Raw genomic sequence first — 18,449 nt, 5'->3', positions numbered from 1 at the left:
GTCAGTTGCACAATTCCATTCATCAATTTTGTGCACTCAGGTTTGCAAAATGGTGGTCACAAGTTTCATCCGCTTACCTTCTTTCTTTCCCTTAGGTACAAACACTCAAACAGTGAAAAACAGAGCTTTTTTGATGCATGACATGTCATTGTGCAGGAATAGTTGCAAACTGACACATGTGCATGGAACTGAGGAAGACTTTTGTAATATTCACACAGAATATCCTATACGATGTATTGATATGCAAGAAAGTAGTCCCTACCAATGCTCTAATCCTATTGGCTACATATACTTACCGGAACTTCTTCCTGTCATGTACTTACCTGATACACTGTGATAAAGTCAGTTGATAATGTGAAGACGATTGAGTATGTACTTAGTTGAACCTTGTAATAAAACTGCAAGTTTATTTTAGCACGCCAGGGCGCTCATCATTCCAAAGGATTACCACAATACGACATGGTGTCAGAGTGAAGAACGTGAAAAAAAGAAGAGAAGATGGACAAAGCGGGAGTTCCAACACCTTACATGAACTGGGATGCTAGCAACTTGCCCCTGGCATGGCGTAAGTTTAAGCTACATGTTGACTTGATGTTCGCGGGACCGTTCAAGGCTTTGAAGGAGGAAGAAAGATGTAGCTACCTTCTCCTATGGGTCGGTGAAAAAGGGAGAGACATTTATGACACATGGACATTAACAGCCGCCCAGAGTAAGTCACTTGAGTCATATTATAGTCGTTTTGAAGAATATGTGATGCCGAAGTCGAACACAATTTTTGCTCGCTACAAGTTCAACGAGAAAGTACAAGGCGCCAATGAGCCATTTGAACAGTTCGTAACAGACCTCAGGCTGCTAGTGAAGGACTGTAGCTACGCTAACAGTCAGGAGATGATACGGGATCGTATTGGTTTTGGGATTCACTTGCCTAAAGTGCGCGAAAAGTTGCTGAATGTTGGATCGGAATTGACTTTGGAGAAAGCGATTGATGTGGCCAGATCTCACGAACTCGCCCAAACACAAATTAAAACAATGGATGGCGGCAACGCGCGGGAACAGTCAGTTCATGCCATTAGCAAGCAACCATTAAAGAAGGCAGCTTGGAGAGCGCGCCGTGGCAGAACCAAAGACGGTGACGGCACATACAAGCGCGAGGAGCACAGAGAACGGGGAACCAAAACATGCGGCTCCTGTGGCAACAAGCAACACGACATGAGAGAACACTGCCCTGCGAAAGGTAAACAATGCAAGATTTGCAATAAGTGGAACCATTTTGCCAAAGTGTGTCGTTCTAGGACTAGAAAAGAAGTTCACACAGTGAGTGAGGATGGAACACAGCACAATGACGCAGACAGTGAGGACGAGTTGTTTATCGATGCAGTGACACAGAGAAGCGGCGTTCACGATGCAGAACAGGCATTCGCAAACCTGCTGGTCGGACCAAAACAGAGCGTAGTCAAGTTCAAGCTGGACACCGGGGCCACAGCCAATGTCATTCCCACACGCGTCTTCAAGGGACTGGGAATACAAGATGTGCTTCAGCCTTCAACACGCCCTCTCTATGGCTATGGTGGTGAGCAGCTAGTTGTCAGAGGCAAGTGCAACATGAAATGCCAGTACAGAGAAAAACAGCTGACTTTGAAGTTATATGTCATCAACACACAGGCACCCCCAGTGCTAGGCTTAAGAGCATGTCTGGATTTCGGACTCATTGAGCTCATCCTCTCTGTGTCAAACCAACCTGAGCAACCTGTCATGGAGGAGTTTGCTGATGTGTTTAAAGGAATAGGACTATTCCCAGGAGAATGTACCATTCACCTTGACCACGATGCAGTGCCTGTAGTCCATCCACCACAGCGCGTCCCTGTTGCGCTGCGAGATCACCTGCGAGAGGAGCTACAGAGCATGGAGAGGCAACACATCATCAAGAGAGTCACCGAGCCAACCGAATGGGTCAACTCAATGGTAGCAGCAGAAAAACCACACACAGGCAAGCTGAGGATATGCCTAGACCCCCGCGACTTGAACAAGGTAATTAAACGACCACATTACCCGTTGCCAACCCTAGATGACATCACAGCCAAGCTCGCTGGAGCAAGTTACTTCAGTGTCATGGATGCAAAGTCGGGCTACTGGGCTATCAAGCTTACAGAGGAATCGTCGAAATTAACAACATTCAACACAGTGTTCGGACGCTACCGGTTCCTACGGCTACCCTTCGGCCTGAAGTCAGCACAAGACGAGTTCCAGAGGAAGGTGAACGAGACCTATGAGGACCTACAAGGCGTTATGGCGATAGTGGATGACAGCCTGGTCTACGGAAAAACCAAGAAAGAACATGATGAGAACCTCCGTGCCATGCTGCAACGTTCCAGAGAAAGAGGAGTCAAGCTCAACCCAGAGAAGAGCATCGTCTGCACTACTGAGGTCAGCTACTTCGGTTACCTCATCACCAAAGATGGAGTCAAGCCAGACCCTGCCAAGATTGCAGCCATGAGAGAGATGAAAGCCCCAAAAGACAAAGGTGAGCTCGAAACCATTCTCGGCATGGTCAACTATCTGTCGAAGTTTGCTCCAGGACTTGCAAACATCAATGCACCCCTGCGACACCTGCTGAAAGAGTCCAGTGAATTCGTGTGGGATGCACAGCACGAGGCAGCGTTCCAGAAAATAAAAGACCTCATCACACGCGAACCAGGCCCAGTCTTGACATACTTTGACCCCTGCAAACAGCTCACACTCCAAGTCGATGCCAGTAAATACGGATTAGGTGCAGTACTGTTGCAGGATGGCAAGCCCATTTTTTATGCATCAAAAGCCCTCACTGACAGTGAAGTCAACTATGCCCAGATCGAAAAAGAGCTTTTCGCCATTCTCTTCGGATGTAAACGCTTCCACCAGTACGTATATGGTCATCACATCACTGTAGAGAGTGACCACAAGCCCCTCGAGTCCATCATTCGCAAGCCACTCGCAGCAGCACCACCGAGACTGCAGTGCATGTTCCTACAGCTGCAGAGATACGACTTCACCATCGTCCACAAACCCGGCAAAGACATTCCTGTGGCTGACACCCTCTCCAGAAAGTCGCTGGCGGACCAGGATGACAGCCTGAGTGAAGGTATGGACATGCAGGTACACATGCTGTACGACAACCTACCTGTAAGTGATGCGAAGTTGAGAGAAATACAGACAGAGACTGACAAAGACACACAGCTCAGGCAGCTGAGAAAAACAATCACAGAGGGATGGCCGGAGCAGAGAAGATTGTGCCCACCGAGCATAGCAGAGTTCTGGAACCACCGTGATGAACTCACACAGCTGGACAGCATCATCTTCAAAGGTGAGAAAATTGTTGTTCCTCTCTCACTACGAGCAGAAATGTTAACACGCATTCATCTTGGCCACATGGGCATCGAAAAGAGTAAACAGAGAGCATGAGACATCCTGTTTTGGCCAGGCATGAGTAAACAGATCGAGGAGATGGTTGGGAAATGCTCCACCTGCCAGGAGTACAGACCCTCCAACACCAAAGAGCCCATGATCAGTCACAAGATCCCTGAGTGACTGTGGCAAACAGTTGCTTCTGATTTATTCACCTGGAACAACGAGCAGTACATCATTACAGTGGACTACCACAGCAGGTACTTTGAACTCGACAAGCTACACAACACCACAGCTTCTGCCGTAATACACAAGCTCAAAGCAACATTCGCCAGACACAGCATACCAGAGACTCTTGTATCAGACAATGGCCCTCAGTACAAGTGCAAGGAGTTTGAGGATTTTACCAAGGCATGGGAGTTTACGCACATCACAACAAGCCCCCACTACCCTCAAAGCAATGGCCTCACAGAGAAAACAGTGCAGATCGCCAAAACCCTGATGACCAAGGCCAAAGCTGACAAGCGAGACCCATACTTAAGCCTGCTTGAGTATCGCAACACCCCTGTCGACAGTCTCGCATCGCCAGCTCAGCTGCTCATGAGTCGCCGTTTGAGGTCAGTAATTCCAAGCACACACAAGCAACTTCAGCCGAAGGTGATCAGTCAAGCACGAGTCTACAGTCGGAGAGTACACCAGCAACAACAGCAGAAGAAGTACTACGACAGATCGGCCAAGCATCTTCCACCACTGCAAGACGGTCAACACATTTGTTTCCAGGAACATGGACACTGGAAGCCTGCAGTAGTCATCAGACAAGCCGACACAGACCGCTCCTACCACATCCGAACTGCTGAAGGACAGGAGTACAGGAGAAACCGGCGACACCTCCTGCACACCAAGGAAGATCATCACACCCACACTGATAAGCATACACTTGACAATGCACAGCACACAGAACCCAGCAACCGGTTACCTACCACACCAGCAGCAGAAGAGACAGCCCCTGTTAGCGCTGCTGTGAGAACAAGGTCTGGACAAGAAATCAAGCCCAGAACTGTACTGGACTTGTAAAGCAATGTAAAAGGGTGTAGGCGGATCGCTGCCCTGAAACCAAAAAAAAAAATTAAATCTTTGTAACACTGTGAATGATACTTGAGTTCATGATGTGATCAATGCGTTATGTGCATTATAATTCTAAGTAGTACAGTACAAGTGAATAAGTAATACTGAGTTTAAAGTTGATTTGATATGTATGTTACTTACCTTGATTTAATGGTCCAAAGAAAGTTGATATGAGAATTTTGATATCACCAGCACTTGATATTATTAATGTTTGTTAATGAGATTTATAGAAGCTTACAGTTAGTTATAGATTGCAGAAACTTTTTCCAGTTATTGTTATTTAACACATACAGGTAATGTATATGAGTAATGAGTTTTTAAGTTGGCACTTGAATCTTTTAAAAGAAGGGGGATGTAATATTCACACAGAATATCCTATACGATGTATTGATATGCAAGAAAGTAGTCCCTACCAATGCTCTAATCCTATTGGCTACATATACTTACCGGAACTTCTTCCTGTCATGTACTTACCTGATATGCTGTGATAAAGTCAGTTGATAATGTGAAGATGATTGAGTATGTACTTAGTTGAACCTTGTAATAAAACTGCAAGTTTATTTTAGCACGCCAGGGTGCTCATCATTCCAAAGGATTACCACAACACGACAACTTTCACTCAGTGTAATCACCTGGCATGACTGTTACTGTTAGACTGCATGAATCTACAGTCTGGGTTAGAAAGTAATTAGCTCCAATTTCACCTCTTCATATCATTCTGTGTGTTTTCCTATGAGAATTGGTTGTGATGTTGAGCTTCATTCCATAAAAGTCAAAAACAAAAAATAATTTGATATGGGGTGGCACAGTGGTGTAGTGGTTAGCACTGTCGCCTCACAGCAAGAAGGTTCTGGGTTCAAGCCCAGTGGCCAACGGGGGCCTTTCTGTGTGGAGTTTGCATGCTCTCCCCGTGTCTGTGTGGGTTTCCTCCGGGTGCTCCGGTTTCCCCCACAGACCAAAGACATGCAGGTTAGGCTAATCGGTGGCTCTAAATTGAGTGTGGGTGTGAGTGTGAATGGTTGTTTGTCTCTATGTGTCAGCTCTGCAATGATTTGGTGACTTGTCCAAGGTGTACCCCCCGCCCATAGTCAGCTGGAATAGGCTGCAGTTTGCACGCAACCCTGCACAGGATAAGCAGTGATGGATGGAATTTGATATGGAAGCCATAAACAAAACCTTATTTTCGATTTTTGAAAATATTTTAAGGACAGATTAATCCCCTGTGAGATTAATAATGTTCTTGATATTCTATTGTTGATATTTAATGTCTTTTCTCCATTGATCCCCTGCAGTCCAAAGCCCTTATCCCCCTGCAAACCGAGGCTCATCCTGAGACCAAACAGAGGGTGCTTACAAACTACATGTTTCCCCAGCAACCACGGCATGATGAAGGTGGAGAAAAGTTCAACAACTTGTCCACTGGCATGTCTAATAATTCCACATCACATCAGCATTCTTGAATTTGAGTTATATGGTCTTTGTGTAAGGATAACTCCCTTTGTGTCTGCAGATTACCAGTCAGACAGCGACAGCTTCAACCCCGCTCTCTGGGAGGAGCAGAGGCAGCAGAGGATGACTGTGGCATTTGACTTTGAGGATAAGAAAGAGGAGGAGGACAACTCTGCAAAAGTCAAGGTTCCTTAGACTTCTTTTGTGTCTCAGTGCTTGTGTGGATATACTCATAAAGATGACAGTACCCTCGAGAATTATTGGCACCCAGTGTTTTGACATCAAACAGAGGCTTTTTATTTAAACACAGTTTTAACTAGCTCACTAGTGACGACTTCACTGGTGAAAGTCTCTTCCTGTAATATCTAGCAAAGTTGAGACACATGTAGAGTATTTTGGAAAGCATTTCATCCTCCATTATATTGTTAAATTTTCACATGTTGATTTCCCTCTTCAGTTCAGGTGACAGGTTTTAATCTGGAGCCTGTTTAGGTCATTGCAGATAATTCTGTGTTTCTGTGAGCTTGTTTGTGGTGGTTTGTAAGTATATTTGGCTTATAATCTTGTTGAAAGCTCTATCTATGACAAAGTTTGAACCTCCTGTAAGAGCCAATCAGGTTTTGGGCTGAAATATTCCCAAGACTCCTGGAAACCCCACAAACCAGCCCCAAAGCATCAATGATCCACTGCCATGTATTACAGTGGACATCTTTTGCTTTTCCATGTTTGCAGCCCAATTTTGTAATAAACATGCTGATGGTGTGACCAGAAATTTTGACTTAGGTTTCATGTGACATATGATGCCAGCTGTAGTTCCAATGATGCTTGCTGGAGTTCAGGTGCTCCATGTTGTGAGAAGCTGTTTGGAAAGGCCTCTTTCTTGCAAAGTTTCCAAACAGCTTGATGTTATGGGGGTTGAGTATGCTAGTTGATTTTGAAACCTGTTAACCATTAGACTCAACTAAGCTGTGCAATTCTAAAACTGATCTTTGGGTTATTTGTCTTCATCAGTGGTGGCATTGTGTGTTCAATTCTTGGGAGATTTCTAATTGTTTCAGAAACGTTTTTGTTCTGAAACTGATTCTGCTTAATAATATTTATAACTGCCTATGTATTGCCTGAGAACCATCTGTATCCATTGTGTCAGAAACTTTGTTTCCCCCATGATGATTATGATGATGGCTGCCGTATGTCTTGACAGACAATAGCATAGCACCACCAAAAAGGTAAAATATTAAAATGTGTGCAGTGTATGAAAAAAAAACTAGGCAGAAGAACCGGTTCTCGACCTGCGATAATCTCTTCTCTGCTGCCAATGCTCAAGACGATGCTATTCACAAACCTTGGCTGCCCGACTTAAAGCCTTTCTCCATTTGCCCCGATCATCTGCGACTGCTTCTCAAGATGTAGACGGGATTTGAAACTCTTTCAAGTCATACTTGCAGACACCTTTGAACCTTAGTAGGGGTCTGCCTTTGCCCCTAGCACCAGTCAACAGCTCGCCATACAAGAGACTTTGGGTATCCTTCCATCTTCCATATGATGAACATGTCCTAGCCAACAGAGGTGACGATGTGCAAGGATCAAATGGAGTGTCTTGCTCTTTGTTCTCTCCAGGACCTCTTGGTTGGGCATCTTATCCCTCCATGTCACTCCGAGAATTCGCCGCAAGCACCGCATGTGGAATGAGTTGAATCTGTTTTCTTACTCTGCATATATAGGCCATATAGAAGGATACTGAGAACACAGGCATTGTATACCTTCACTTTTGTGCTGGTTGTGAGCAGGCGGTTCTCCCAGACTCGTTTTGAGAGGTGGGCCAGTGTTGTTGAAGCCTTTCCAATGCGTTTGGCTATTTCTCGGTCGAGGGACAGGTTATCGGAGATGGTAGAGCCCAGGTAAGTAAATTTGCTGACCACATCAAGGACAGTGCTGTCTATGATGATACTCAGTTCTGCGTTGCATCTTGGGTTCTGCGGCACGGTGGTGTAGTGTTTAGCACGGTCGCCTCACAGCAAGAAGGTTCCGGGTTCGAACCCAGTGGCTGGCGAGGGCCTTTTTGTGTGGAGTTTGCATGTTCTCCCTGTGTCTGTGTCGGTTTGCTCCGGTTTCCCCCACAATCTAAAGATATGCAGTTCGGTTGACGTGGGGCGGCCTTGGGCTGAGGTGCCCTTGAGCAAGGTACTAAATCCCTGTCTACTCCCTGGGCACTCTGGGCTGCCCACTGCTCTGGGTGTGTGTACGTGTGTTCACTGCTTCAGATGGGTTAAATGCAGAGAATGAATTTCACTGTGCTTGAAGTGTGCATGTGACGAATAAATAAAAGGGGTTTCTTCTTCTTTTCAATACTTGGGTCTTCTTCAGATTGATGGTAAGGCCAAATTCTTTGCATGCTTTGGAGAAAAGGTCCACCAGCCTTTGCAAGCCTTCCTCAGATTGTGCTATGAGGGCGGCATCATCGGCAAACAGAAGCTCTCTGATCAACACTCGCCGTACTTTGGTCTTGGCTCTCAACTGCACAATATTGAAAAGGCTGCCGTCGGATCTGGTGTGGATGTAGACACATTCATCGGTTGAGTGGAAAGCATGTTGTAGAAGGAGTGAGAAAAAGATACCAAAGAGGGTTGGTGCAAGAACACAACCTTGCTTTACTATGCTTTTGATGGGAAAGGGATCAGAAAGGGATCGGTCATAGAAAATCCTTGCCTTCATGTCATTGTGGAATGACTTGATGATCCTGAATAGGGTTGGGGGACAGCCAATTCTTTCAAGGAGCACAAATAACCCTGCACGGCTTACAAGGTCAAAGGTCTTGGTCAGGTCAATGAACGCGAGGTAGAGTGGCATGTTCTGCTCCCGGCTCTTTTCTTGTAACCGTCTGAGGGAAAAGATCATGTTGACAGTGGAACGATGTGCTCTGAATCCACACTGCGACTTGGGGTACACTCTGTCTGCTAGGATTTGGAGGCATTTCAGGGCTACTCTTGCAAACACTTTCCCAACAAATGACAACAGGGATATGCCTCTGTAATTGTTGAAGTCAGAACGCTTGCCTCTGTTTTTGTAGAGTGATGATTTTAGCGTTGCGTAGGTCTTGTGGGATGTGAGCTTCCTGCCAGCATTGGATTAGCAGTTGGTGGAGGTGTTTGATCAGTGATGAGTTTTTTCCAGCTCTGATGACTTCAGGTGGTATGCCATCACTGCCTGGGGCCTTACCCATGGAGAGAGAGTCAATGGCTTTAAGCAGCTCCCTCTCTGTTGGAACTTGGTCAAGCTCAGACATAGTTGGGAAAGATTCCAGAGATTCTATGGCTTCTCTTGTCACCTGATTCTCGGTGCTGTATAGTGCTTCGTAGTGCTGAACCCATTGCTCAAGCTGCTTGGTCTTGTCTGTGATGAGCCCACCAGTGAGATACTTCAGTGGAGCAGTCTTGTTGGCAGTTGGGCCGAATGCTGTCTTGATACCCTTGAACAGCTCTTTTAGGTTGCCTGTGTCTGAGGATATTTGGATCTTCTCTGCAAGGGATGACCAATAGTCATTGGCACACTTTCTGGCAATGTGTTGAGCATTGTTTCTAGCCACTTTGAAGGTGTCAAGGGAGGAGGGTGATCGATGTGCTTTGTGGTGCAGAAAGGCTTTGTATTTGGCTTCCAGGAATGGAGCAAGGACTTCATAGCTCTCTTCAAACCAATCCTCTTGTTTGCGTTTCTTCTTGACAAAGCATTCCATTGCAGTTTTGTAAGTAGCATTTCAGATGAACTCCCACATCTTTGAGCTATCATCGGAGGGGCAGTTTAGCAGGGCAGATTCCAAGGAGGTCTTGAATTCCTCGCAGAACTGCTGGTTCTTCGCGCTTGCTGCATTGATTTTGGGGGTCATCTTCTGCCTTGTGTTGTGGAATGGCTTTGGGCTTAAACAGAGGATGGAGCACACTAAGCTATGATCTGTGTTGCAGTCTGCACTGTGGTATGAGTGGGTGTTGTGCACAGTGTTCAGCTGGGTCTTCCTGGTGATTATCAGGTTGAGCTGATGCCAATGCCCTGATCGAGGGTGGTGCCAGGACGCACATCAGCATTGTTTGTTGCAGAAGAAGGTGTTCATCACACAAAGCTGGTGATATGTGCACATCTCAAGCAATCTCTGGCTGTTATCATTGATGGCACCGACACCAAATTTGCCTATGGTAGGGCTCCAGGTTTCATAGTCAGCCCCTATGCATGCATTGAAGTCACCTAGGATGAAGATTCCTTCTGATGCGGGCGTGGTGGAAATCAGCCTAGATAGATCTTCATAGAAGCAATCTTTGTCATCATCCTCAGAACCTAGAGTTGGAGCATAGGCAGAAATAAGGGTCAAGTTGCCTGTGGTACATAACAGACAGAGAGAGAGAATGCGTTCAGTGCCCTCAGTTAGTGGAATGACTGATGGCAAGAGACTGTTCTTCACAGCAAAGCTGACACCATGAATTCTAGGCTCGCTGGGGTCTTTGCCTTTCCAAAAGAAGGTGTAGTCCTTCTCTTGCACAGAGCCATCTGAAGGGAGTCGTGTCTCTTGAAGAGCAGCAATATCTACATTGAGCCTGGACAGCTCATGGTTGATGATTGCAGTCTTCCTTAAGTCCGTAAGCAGGTCAGGGTCATCAACAAAACCTGGACACACAGTTCGTATGTTCCAGGTGGCAATCCGTAGCTTCTCATGGTGTGTGCGTGGAGGCAACCTGCTTGTCAGGATGGATCCTTAAGCTCTACACACCCAGTACGGCAGGCAGGTTGTGACGGATCAGCACCCTATTAGCCAGGGGCTGACAGCTTAAGGTGGGTGGTAGCTGATCAGTGAGATATGGTGGTCTCTCCCACTGTCGGGGATGGCCCGTGGTGCCTGCAGTTATGCCAATCATCGCTGGCTTATAACCCGTAACTGTCATCCCCTGTGTTGTTTTGCTGTAGATGGACAGCACTGGAGTGACCTCTCCAGGGTGCAGCCTGGGCAAGGTTAAGGAGAGACTGGGTTGCCCATACTCCAGACTCCCCCACTCGGTATCCTCAGTGTAGTCCAAAGGAGTGCACACACGACGTCTGGCACTGATTTTGCTGCAGGAGCTGCCAAAAAGCCAGCAGGATCTACAGGCTGATTGTCTAACGGGGCTCCACTGCAGTTTTTCTGTCAGGCTCTACTGCCTTGGCCTTTGTCTAAAAAGACGGAAGCCTGCAAGGCAGCAGGTGCTATTTAAGCCATAGCTGGCACTCTAACAGGTGCTACCACTCCGGGACAGAGTGGACCTGGGAGTGATGACAATTAAGGGGTAACTCCACGCTCCCCATAGCCCCATCCATCCCTGGTTGGAGCCTTGTCACCGGATGTAGTTTAACGTCATGCCCAGGAGATTTCCAACTGTTTCAGAAACTTTTTTGTTCTGACACTGATTCTGCTTAATGATATTTATAACTGTCTATGTATTGCCTGAGAACCATCTGTATCCATTGTGTCAGAAATTTTGTTTCCTCCATGGTGATTGATGATACACATACTGTTGGCCATATAGTTAGGCATATCAGGTGAAAATTCAGCTCAAATTGCTTGAAACAGCTCTCATTGAATTCAGAATTGAATGCAGAACAACATACTTTTTACAGAATTAAAATGTTTATCTATTCTTGAGATATTACAAATCAAAGATTGAAAAAATGGCTTAATTTTTTAGAAAACTGTCATAATATTGTGCTAGGATAACATTGTTCAAAATGGGCCTCATTAACGAATGAGATCAAATGTTTTTTTCTTAATAACTTTTTTTATTTTTCAAGATATTTACATGGAAATTGGCAGGCACATAGATGGTTGTATGCTGAATATTATTTTTAAATAGTAAAAAAAATCATGCAAATTAGTATTTAATTAGTATTAATTATGCTAATTAGGCAAACATGTTAAATCGGTACACTCTTTTCTTCAAAGTTTCACCACATGGCTTTATTTGTGCAACATAAAGCTGAGCCTAACTCTCATTTATACATCACAAAGAAGGCGAAATCAATGTTAATTACAATTACAAATTACAAATACAGTTATAAAATATGCATAAATAAGCGTTGAATGTCATATCTAGCATTCTCCATCAAAATAAAAAAGTAATAAAAGAATAGTTCTAATACCCTCTTTGTGCTCTGTAGGCCTTTGTATTTCTAAGTAGGTCCTACTAGTGTTTATATGAAAGAATATAAATGATTATATCGATTAATATTCACAGCTTTCAAGGCTAACCTCGAAAAAAGTGTGTGATCCACATCCAATAAACAATTCCGGTTAATCAAATTGAAATTGACACTCGCATTTCCGACTTACGTTTTTTTAAATATAATTCCGACCACTATGATCTCAATATTTTTCATCTTAACAACTACAGTTATATTCTAAAATAGTTATTTATTTATTTATTTATTTACTTACAGGAATCAGTTTGATTTGAAAAAATAAGTAGGTAAAGCTATGAAAACTCACTTCAAAGTCTCCCTGAAGCATAACATCAAAAATAGCTGACGGAAAATTTTGCTGAATACTTTATCAGATACAGTGAGAGCTAGAGAACATCCCTATAAAAGTTATCTGATTGATATTCACAAGTAATCCAGTGGGAAACCGATCAGAAGAGAGAGAGTCTGAACATTTTCCCATGACTCAAAAAGCACCGGCAGTTTCCTGACGTCACACGAGCAGAGTTTTTACTCTGTTGTACCAACTTCAGCCTGCTGTTACTCCCAAAGTACTGAACAGATCTTAACGAGATACATTTCATTGGAAAGCAAAGATATAGGCTTTTTAATGATGATATTCACCATATAAAATATTCAAGAGTTAAGCAATAACAGATTTATTATAACATTTATTATATATATTTATAACCCAATGAAACAGGACATGGGCAACAGCAGTCTCTGCTGGGTGACAATTTCATGAAGGGTGTCAAAAGTTTTGCCATGTACAGTACCAGTCAAAAGTTACTCACTAATAAGGTTTTTTTTCTGTATTTTGACTCTTTTCTGCGTTGTAGATCAATACTGAAGACATCAAAACTATGAAATAACATATGGAACATACAACCCCGATTCCAAAAAAGTTGGGACAAAGAACTAATTGTAAATAAAAACGGAATGCAATAATCTACAAATCTCAAAAACTGATATTGTATTCACAATAGAACATAGACAACATATCAAATGTCGAAAGTGAGACATTTTGAAATTTCATGCCAAATATTGGCTCATTTGAAATTTCATGACAGCAACACATCTCAAAAAAGTTGGGACGGGGCAATAAGAGGCTGGAAAAGTTAAAGGTACAAAAAAGGAACAGCTGGAGGACCAAATTGCAACTCATTAGGTCAATTGGCAATAGGCCATTAACATGACTGGGTATAAAAAGAGCATCTTGGAGTGGCAGCAGCTCTCAGAAGTAAAGATGGGAAGAGGATCACCAATCCCCCTAATTCTGCGCTGACAAATAGTGGAGCAATATCAGAAAGGAGTTTGACAGTGTAAAATTGCAAAGAGTTATATATCATCATCTACAGTGCATAATATCATCAAAAGATTCAGAGAACCTGGAAGAATCTCTGTGCGTAAGGGTCAAGGCCGGAAAACCATACTGGGTGCCCGTGATCTTCGGGCCCTTAGACGGCACTGCATCACATACAGGCATGCTTCTGTATTGGAAATCACAAAATGGGCTCAGGAATATTTCCAGAGAACATTATCTGTGAACACAATTCACCGTGCCATCCGCCGTTGCCTGCTAAAACTCTATAGTTCAAAGAAGAAGCCGTATCTAAACACGATCTAGAAGCGCAGACGTCTTCTCTGGGCCAAGGCTCAGTTACAATGGACTGTGGCAAAGTGGAAAACTGTTCTGTGGTCAGATGAATAAAAATTTGAAGTTCTTTATGGAAATCAGGGACGCCGTGTCATTCGGACTAAAGAGGAGAAGGACGACCCGAGTTGTTTTCAGTGCTCAGTTCAGAAGCCTGCATCTCTGATGGTATGGGGCTGCATTAGTGCGTGTGGCATGGGTAGCTTACACATCTGGAAAGACACCATCAATGCTGAAAGGTACAGTATATCCAGGTTCTAGAGCAACGTATGCTCCCATCCAGACGACGTCTCTTTCAGGGAAGACCTTGCATTTTCCAACATGACAATGCCAAACCACATACTGCATCAATTACAGCATCATGGCTGCGTAGAAGAAGGGTCCGGGTACTGAACTGGCCAGCCTGCAGTCCAGATCTTTCAACCATAGAAAACATTTGGCACATCATAAAACGGAAGATACGACAAAAAAGACCTGAGACAGTTGAGCAACTAGAATCCTACATTAGACAAGAATGGGTTAACGTTCCCATCCCTAAACTTGAGCAACTTGTCTCCTCAGTCCCCAGACGTTTACAGACTGTTGTAAAGAGAAAAGGGGATGTCTCACAGTGGTAAACATGGCCTTGTCCCAACTTTTTTGAGATGTGTTGTTGCCATGAAATTTAAAATCACCTAATTTTTCTCTTTAAATGATACATTTTCTCAGTTTAAACATTTGATATGTCATCTATATTCTATTCTGAATAAAATATGGAATTTTGAAACTTCCACATCATTGCATTCCGTTTTTATTTACAATTTGTACTTTGTCCCAACTTTTTTGGAATCCGGGTTGTATATATGAGCACTTCATGTCATACATTTGTTTTATGAGCAGAAGGAATAGAAAAATGATGAGATAATCCTTTTCTGTATTCGAGAAAACAGCTCTATAGCGCTCACCTCTCTGGGCAACTCGGTCAGGAAGTTCTCATCAGCCGCAAAGGTCCGGAGATTGTGCAGGTAGCCAATAGTTGGGGGCAAAGACTCCAGTTCATTACAGCTACAGTCAAACTCCTCTAAGAGCGATAAACTAAAAAAACAAGCCAGAGAAAACTGCTTTGGTGATTAGAATAACTTCACACTACAATACTGCAGTAACAATCTATATAAGGATTACACAGACACTCCATTTACACATGTATTATATAGCTGTAATGAAAAACAATCTGAGGGATAAAATGAGGTAAAAGATTGATTTTAAGCTGTATGTCAAATAAATACAAACAGCACATTAATTTCACCGCCATACAGTAGTAAAGGTATAAAATCACAACCATACACTTTACGTCCTATAGAAAAGCACAATTTCTACACTACAATGTGCTTACAACTGAACCCTAATTAAGTGTTTCCCTCTTTATCAAGACACTAAAATATTTGTGTTTGAAAACAGAGATAAATTTAACCCAAAGGAAAGAAAGTGATCACACACTGTTCAAAGACTCAGTTTATTCTAGTGGATTACAGGATCATTTTTAAATTCTGTGATAAAGAGGCAGTAAACTGTAAAGAAATAAATGAAGGTGCCATGAAGAAACCACATACTGTTGATAAGGTCTACTTAAAAAGATCTGAGGGTATCTAAAGGCCTGGATACACCTAGCTGTGTGTACTCTGATGGAGCTGTTGTCTTTAAGAGAAATCTCAGTAAGGCATTAAGCCTAAAAAGACACATCTTGGGATATGTTGAATAAGATGGATTAAGGGAAACTGCCATAAGGTGTGCAGCTCTCATAATAGCAAACAAGGCAACAAATCAGGGTAGGTTTTAGAATTACTGAATGCTCAATGTTATGCACATCTTCACTGATTAATTTGCTGCAAGGTATTTTACTGGTGTATCCAGGCCATGAGACAGTGGTTATGATGGGAATGAAGTGGTCAGTCTGGAATTCACCTTTTGATACCTCTAATGCTAGAAGCCCTTGTGTTAAGAGGTCAGTTTTAGGGACAAACAATACCGGTACTTCAGATCATGAATACTTGTATTGTTGTATGATAAATGTGACTTCAATGACGCTAAGCTTTTCAGGAACACTGACACCTTTGAAATATAAGTTGGCTTGAAAAGGCCAACTTGTGGTCCTTGTGGTCCTCAGATTACAGATTTACTGTGTGTTTCTTTTAACTTATACATAGCTATTATTTTGACAGCATGGGCCATATTCAGAGATTGTAAGCTAAGTTTTGCTCTCAGTGCAGAGTTTACAACCGCGTCTGGAGTCTGTCTTTTTTTTTTATTATTTTGCAATGAAATGTACTATAAAAGCACATTAATAAAAAAAAAAGCAAAGGCCAGTTTATATACAGTGGTGCTTGAAAGTTTGTGAACCCTTTAGAATTTTCTATATTTCTGCGTAAATATGACCTAAAACATCATCAGATTTTCACACAAGTCCTAAAAGTAGATAAAGAGAACCCAGTTAAACAAATGAGACAAAAATATTATCCTTGATCATTTATTTATTGAGGAAAATGATCCAATATTACATATCTGTGAGTGGCAAAAGTATGTGAACCTTTGCTTTCAGTATCTGGTGTGACCCCTTTGTGCAGCAATAATTGCAACCAAACATTTCCGGTAACTGTTGATCAGTCCTGCACACTGGCTTGGAGGAATTTTAGCTCATTCCTCCATACAGAACAGCTTCAACTCTGAGATGTTGGTGGGTTTCCTCACATGAACTGCTCGCTTCAGGTCCTTCCACAACATTTCGATTGGATTAAGGTCAGGACTTTGACTTGGCCATTCCAAAACATTAACTTTATTCTTCTTTAACCATTCTTAGAACGACTTGTGTGCTTAGGGTTGTTGTCTTGCTGCATGACCCACCTTCTCTTGAGATTCAATTCATGGACAGATGTCCTGACATTTTCCTTTAGAATTCGCTGGTATAATTCAGAATTCATTGTTCCATCAATGATGGCAAGCTGTCCTGGCCCAGATGCAGCAAAACAGGCCCAAACCATGATACTACCATGACCATGTTTCACAGATAGGATCAGGTTCTTATGCTGGAATGCAGTGTTTTCCTTTCTCCAAACATAATGCTTCTCATTTAAACCAAAAAGTTCTATACTGGTCTCATCCGTCCACAAAAAGATTTTCCAATAGCCTTCTGGTTTGTCCACTTGATCTTTAGCAAACTGCAGACGAGCAGCAATGTTCTTTTTGGAGAGCAGTGGCTTTCTCCTTGCAACCCTGCCATGCATACCATTGTTGTTTGGTGTTCTCTTGATGGTGGACTCATGAACATTAACATTAGCCAATGTGAGAGAGGCCTTCAGTTGCTTAGAAGTTACCCTGGGGTCCTTTGTGACCTTGCCGACTATTACACGCCTTGCTCTTGGAGTGATCTTTGTTGGTCGACCACTCCTGGGGAGGAGGGTAACAATGGTCTTGAATTTCCTCCATTTGTATACAATCTGTCTGACTGTGGATTGGTGGGGTCCAAACTCTTTAGAGATGGTTTTGTAACCCTTTCCAGCCTGATGAGCATCAAAAATGCTTTTTCTGAGGTCCTCAGAAATCTCCTTTGTTCGTGCCATGATACACTTCCACAAACATGTGTTGTGAAGATCAGACTTTGATAGATCCCTGTTCTTTAAATAAAACAGGGTGCCCACTCACACCTGATTGTCATCCCACTGATTGAAAACACCTGACTCTAATTTCACCTTCAAATGAAATTTAAAATCACCTAATTTTTCTCTTTAAATTATACATTTTCTCAGTTTAAACATTTGATATGCCATCTGTGTTCTATTCTGAATAAAATATGGAATTTTGAAACTTCCACATCATTGCATTCCGTTTTTATTTACAATTTGCACTTTGTCCCAACTTTTTTGGAATCAGGGTTGTATTTGGAATTATGTGGTAAACAAAAAAGTGTTTAAAAAAAACTAAATATGTTTCAAATTTTAGATTCTTCAAAGTAGCCAGCGTTTACCTTGATGACGCTTTGTACACTATCGTCATTATCTTAACCAGCTTCATGAGGTAGTCACCTGGAATGCTTTTCAATTAACAGATGTGCCTTGTCAAAAGTTAATTAGTGCAATTTCTTGCTTTCTTAAAGGAACAGTCCACCGTACTTCCATAATGAAATATGCTCTTATCTGAATTGAGACGAGCTGCTCCGTACCTATCCGAGCTTTGCACGACCTCCCAGTCAGTCAGACGCGCTGTTACTCCTGTTAGCAATGTAGCTAGGCTCAGCATGGCCAATGGTATTTTTTGGGGCTGTAGTTAGATGCAACCAAACTCTTCCGCGTTTTTCCTGTTTACATAGGTTTATATGACCAGTGATATGAAACAAGTTCAGTTACACAAATTGAAACGTAGCGATTTTCTATGCTATGGAAAGTCCGCACTATAATGACAGGCGTACTAACACCTTCTGCGCGCTTCGATAGCGCATTGATACGGAGCTCAGTATCAATGCGCTGTCGAAGCGCGCAGAAGGTGTTAGTACGCCTGTCATTATAGTGCGGACTTTCCATAGCATAGAAAATCGCTACGTTTCAATTTGTGTAACTGAACTTGTTTCATATCACTGGTCATATAAACCTATGTAAACAGG

General features: G+C 43.0%; 1 protein-coding gene across 1 annotated transcript in view; it reads left to right on the top strand.

Moving 5' to 3' along the window:
• lrrc7 (leucine rich repeat containing 7) overlaps window positions 1-18,449 on the top strand; it is a 115,917-nt gene that overhangs the window by 55,816 nt on the left and 41,652 nt on the right. Inside the window, exons 14-15 of the mRNA XM_060918344.1 lie at window positions 5,799-5,898; window positions 6,017-6,141. Of these exons, the coding sequence (XP_060774327.1) occupies window positions 5,799-5,898; window positions 6,017-6,141 (225 nt within the window). The remainder of the gene's footprint in view (window positions 1-5,798; window positions 5,899-6,016; window positions 6,142-18,449) is intronic.

Source organism: Neoarius graeffei, chromosome 4 (assembly GCF_027579695.1).
Source record: "Neoarius graeffei isolate fNeoGra1 chromosome 4, fNeoGra1.pri, whole genome shotgun sequence".
NCBI classification, from domain to species: Eukaryota; Metazoa; Chordata; class Actinopteri; order Siluriformes; family Ariidae; genus Neoarius; species Neoarius graeffei.
Note: the sequence above shows the minus strand (reverse complement) of the source record. Positions and strands in the feature narration are given on the sequence as shown.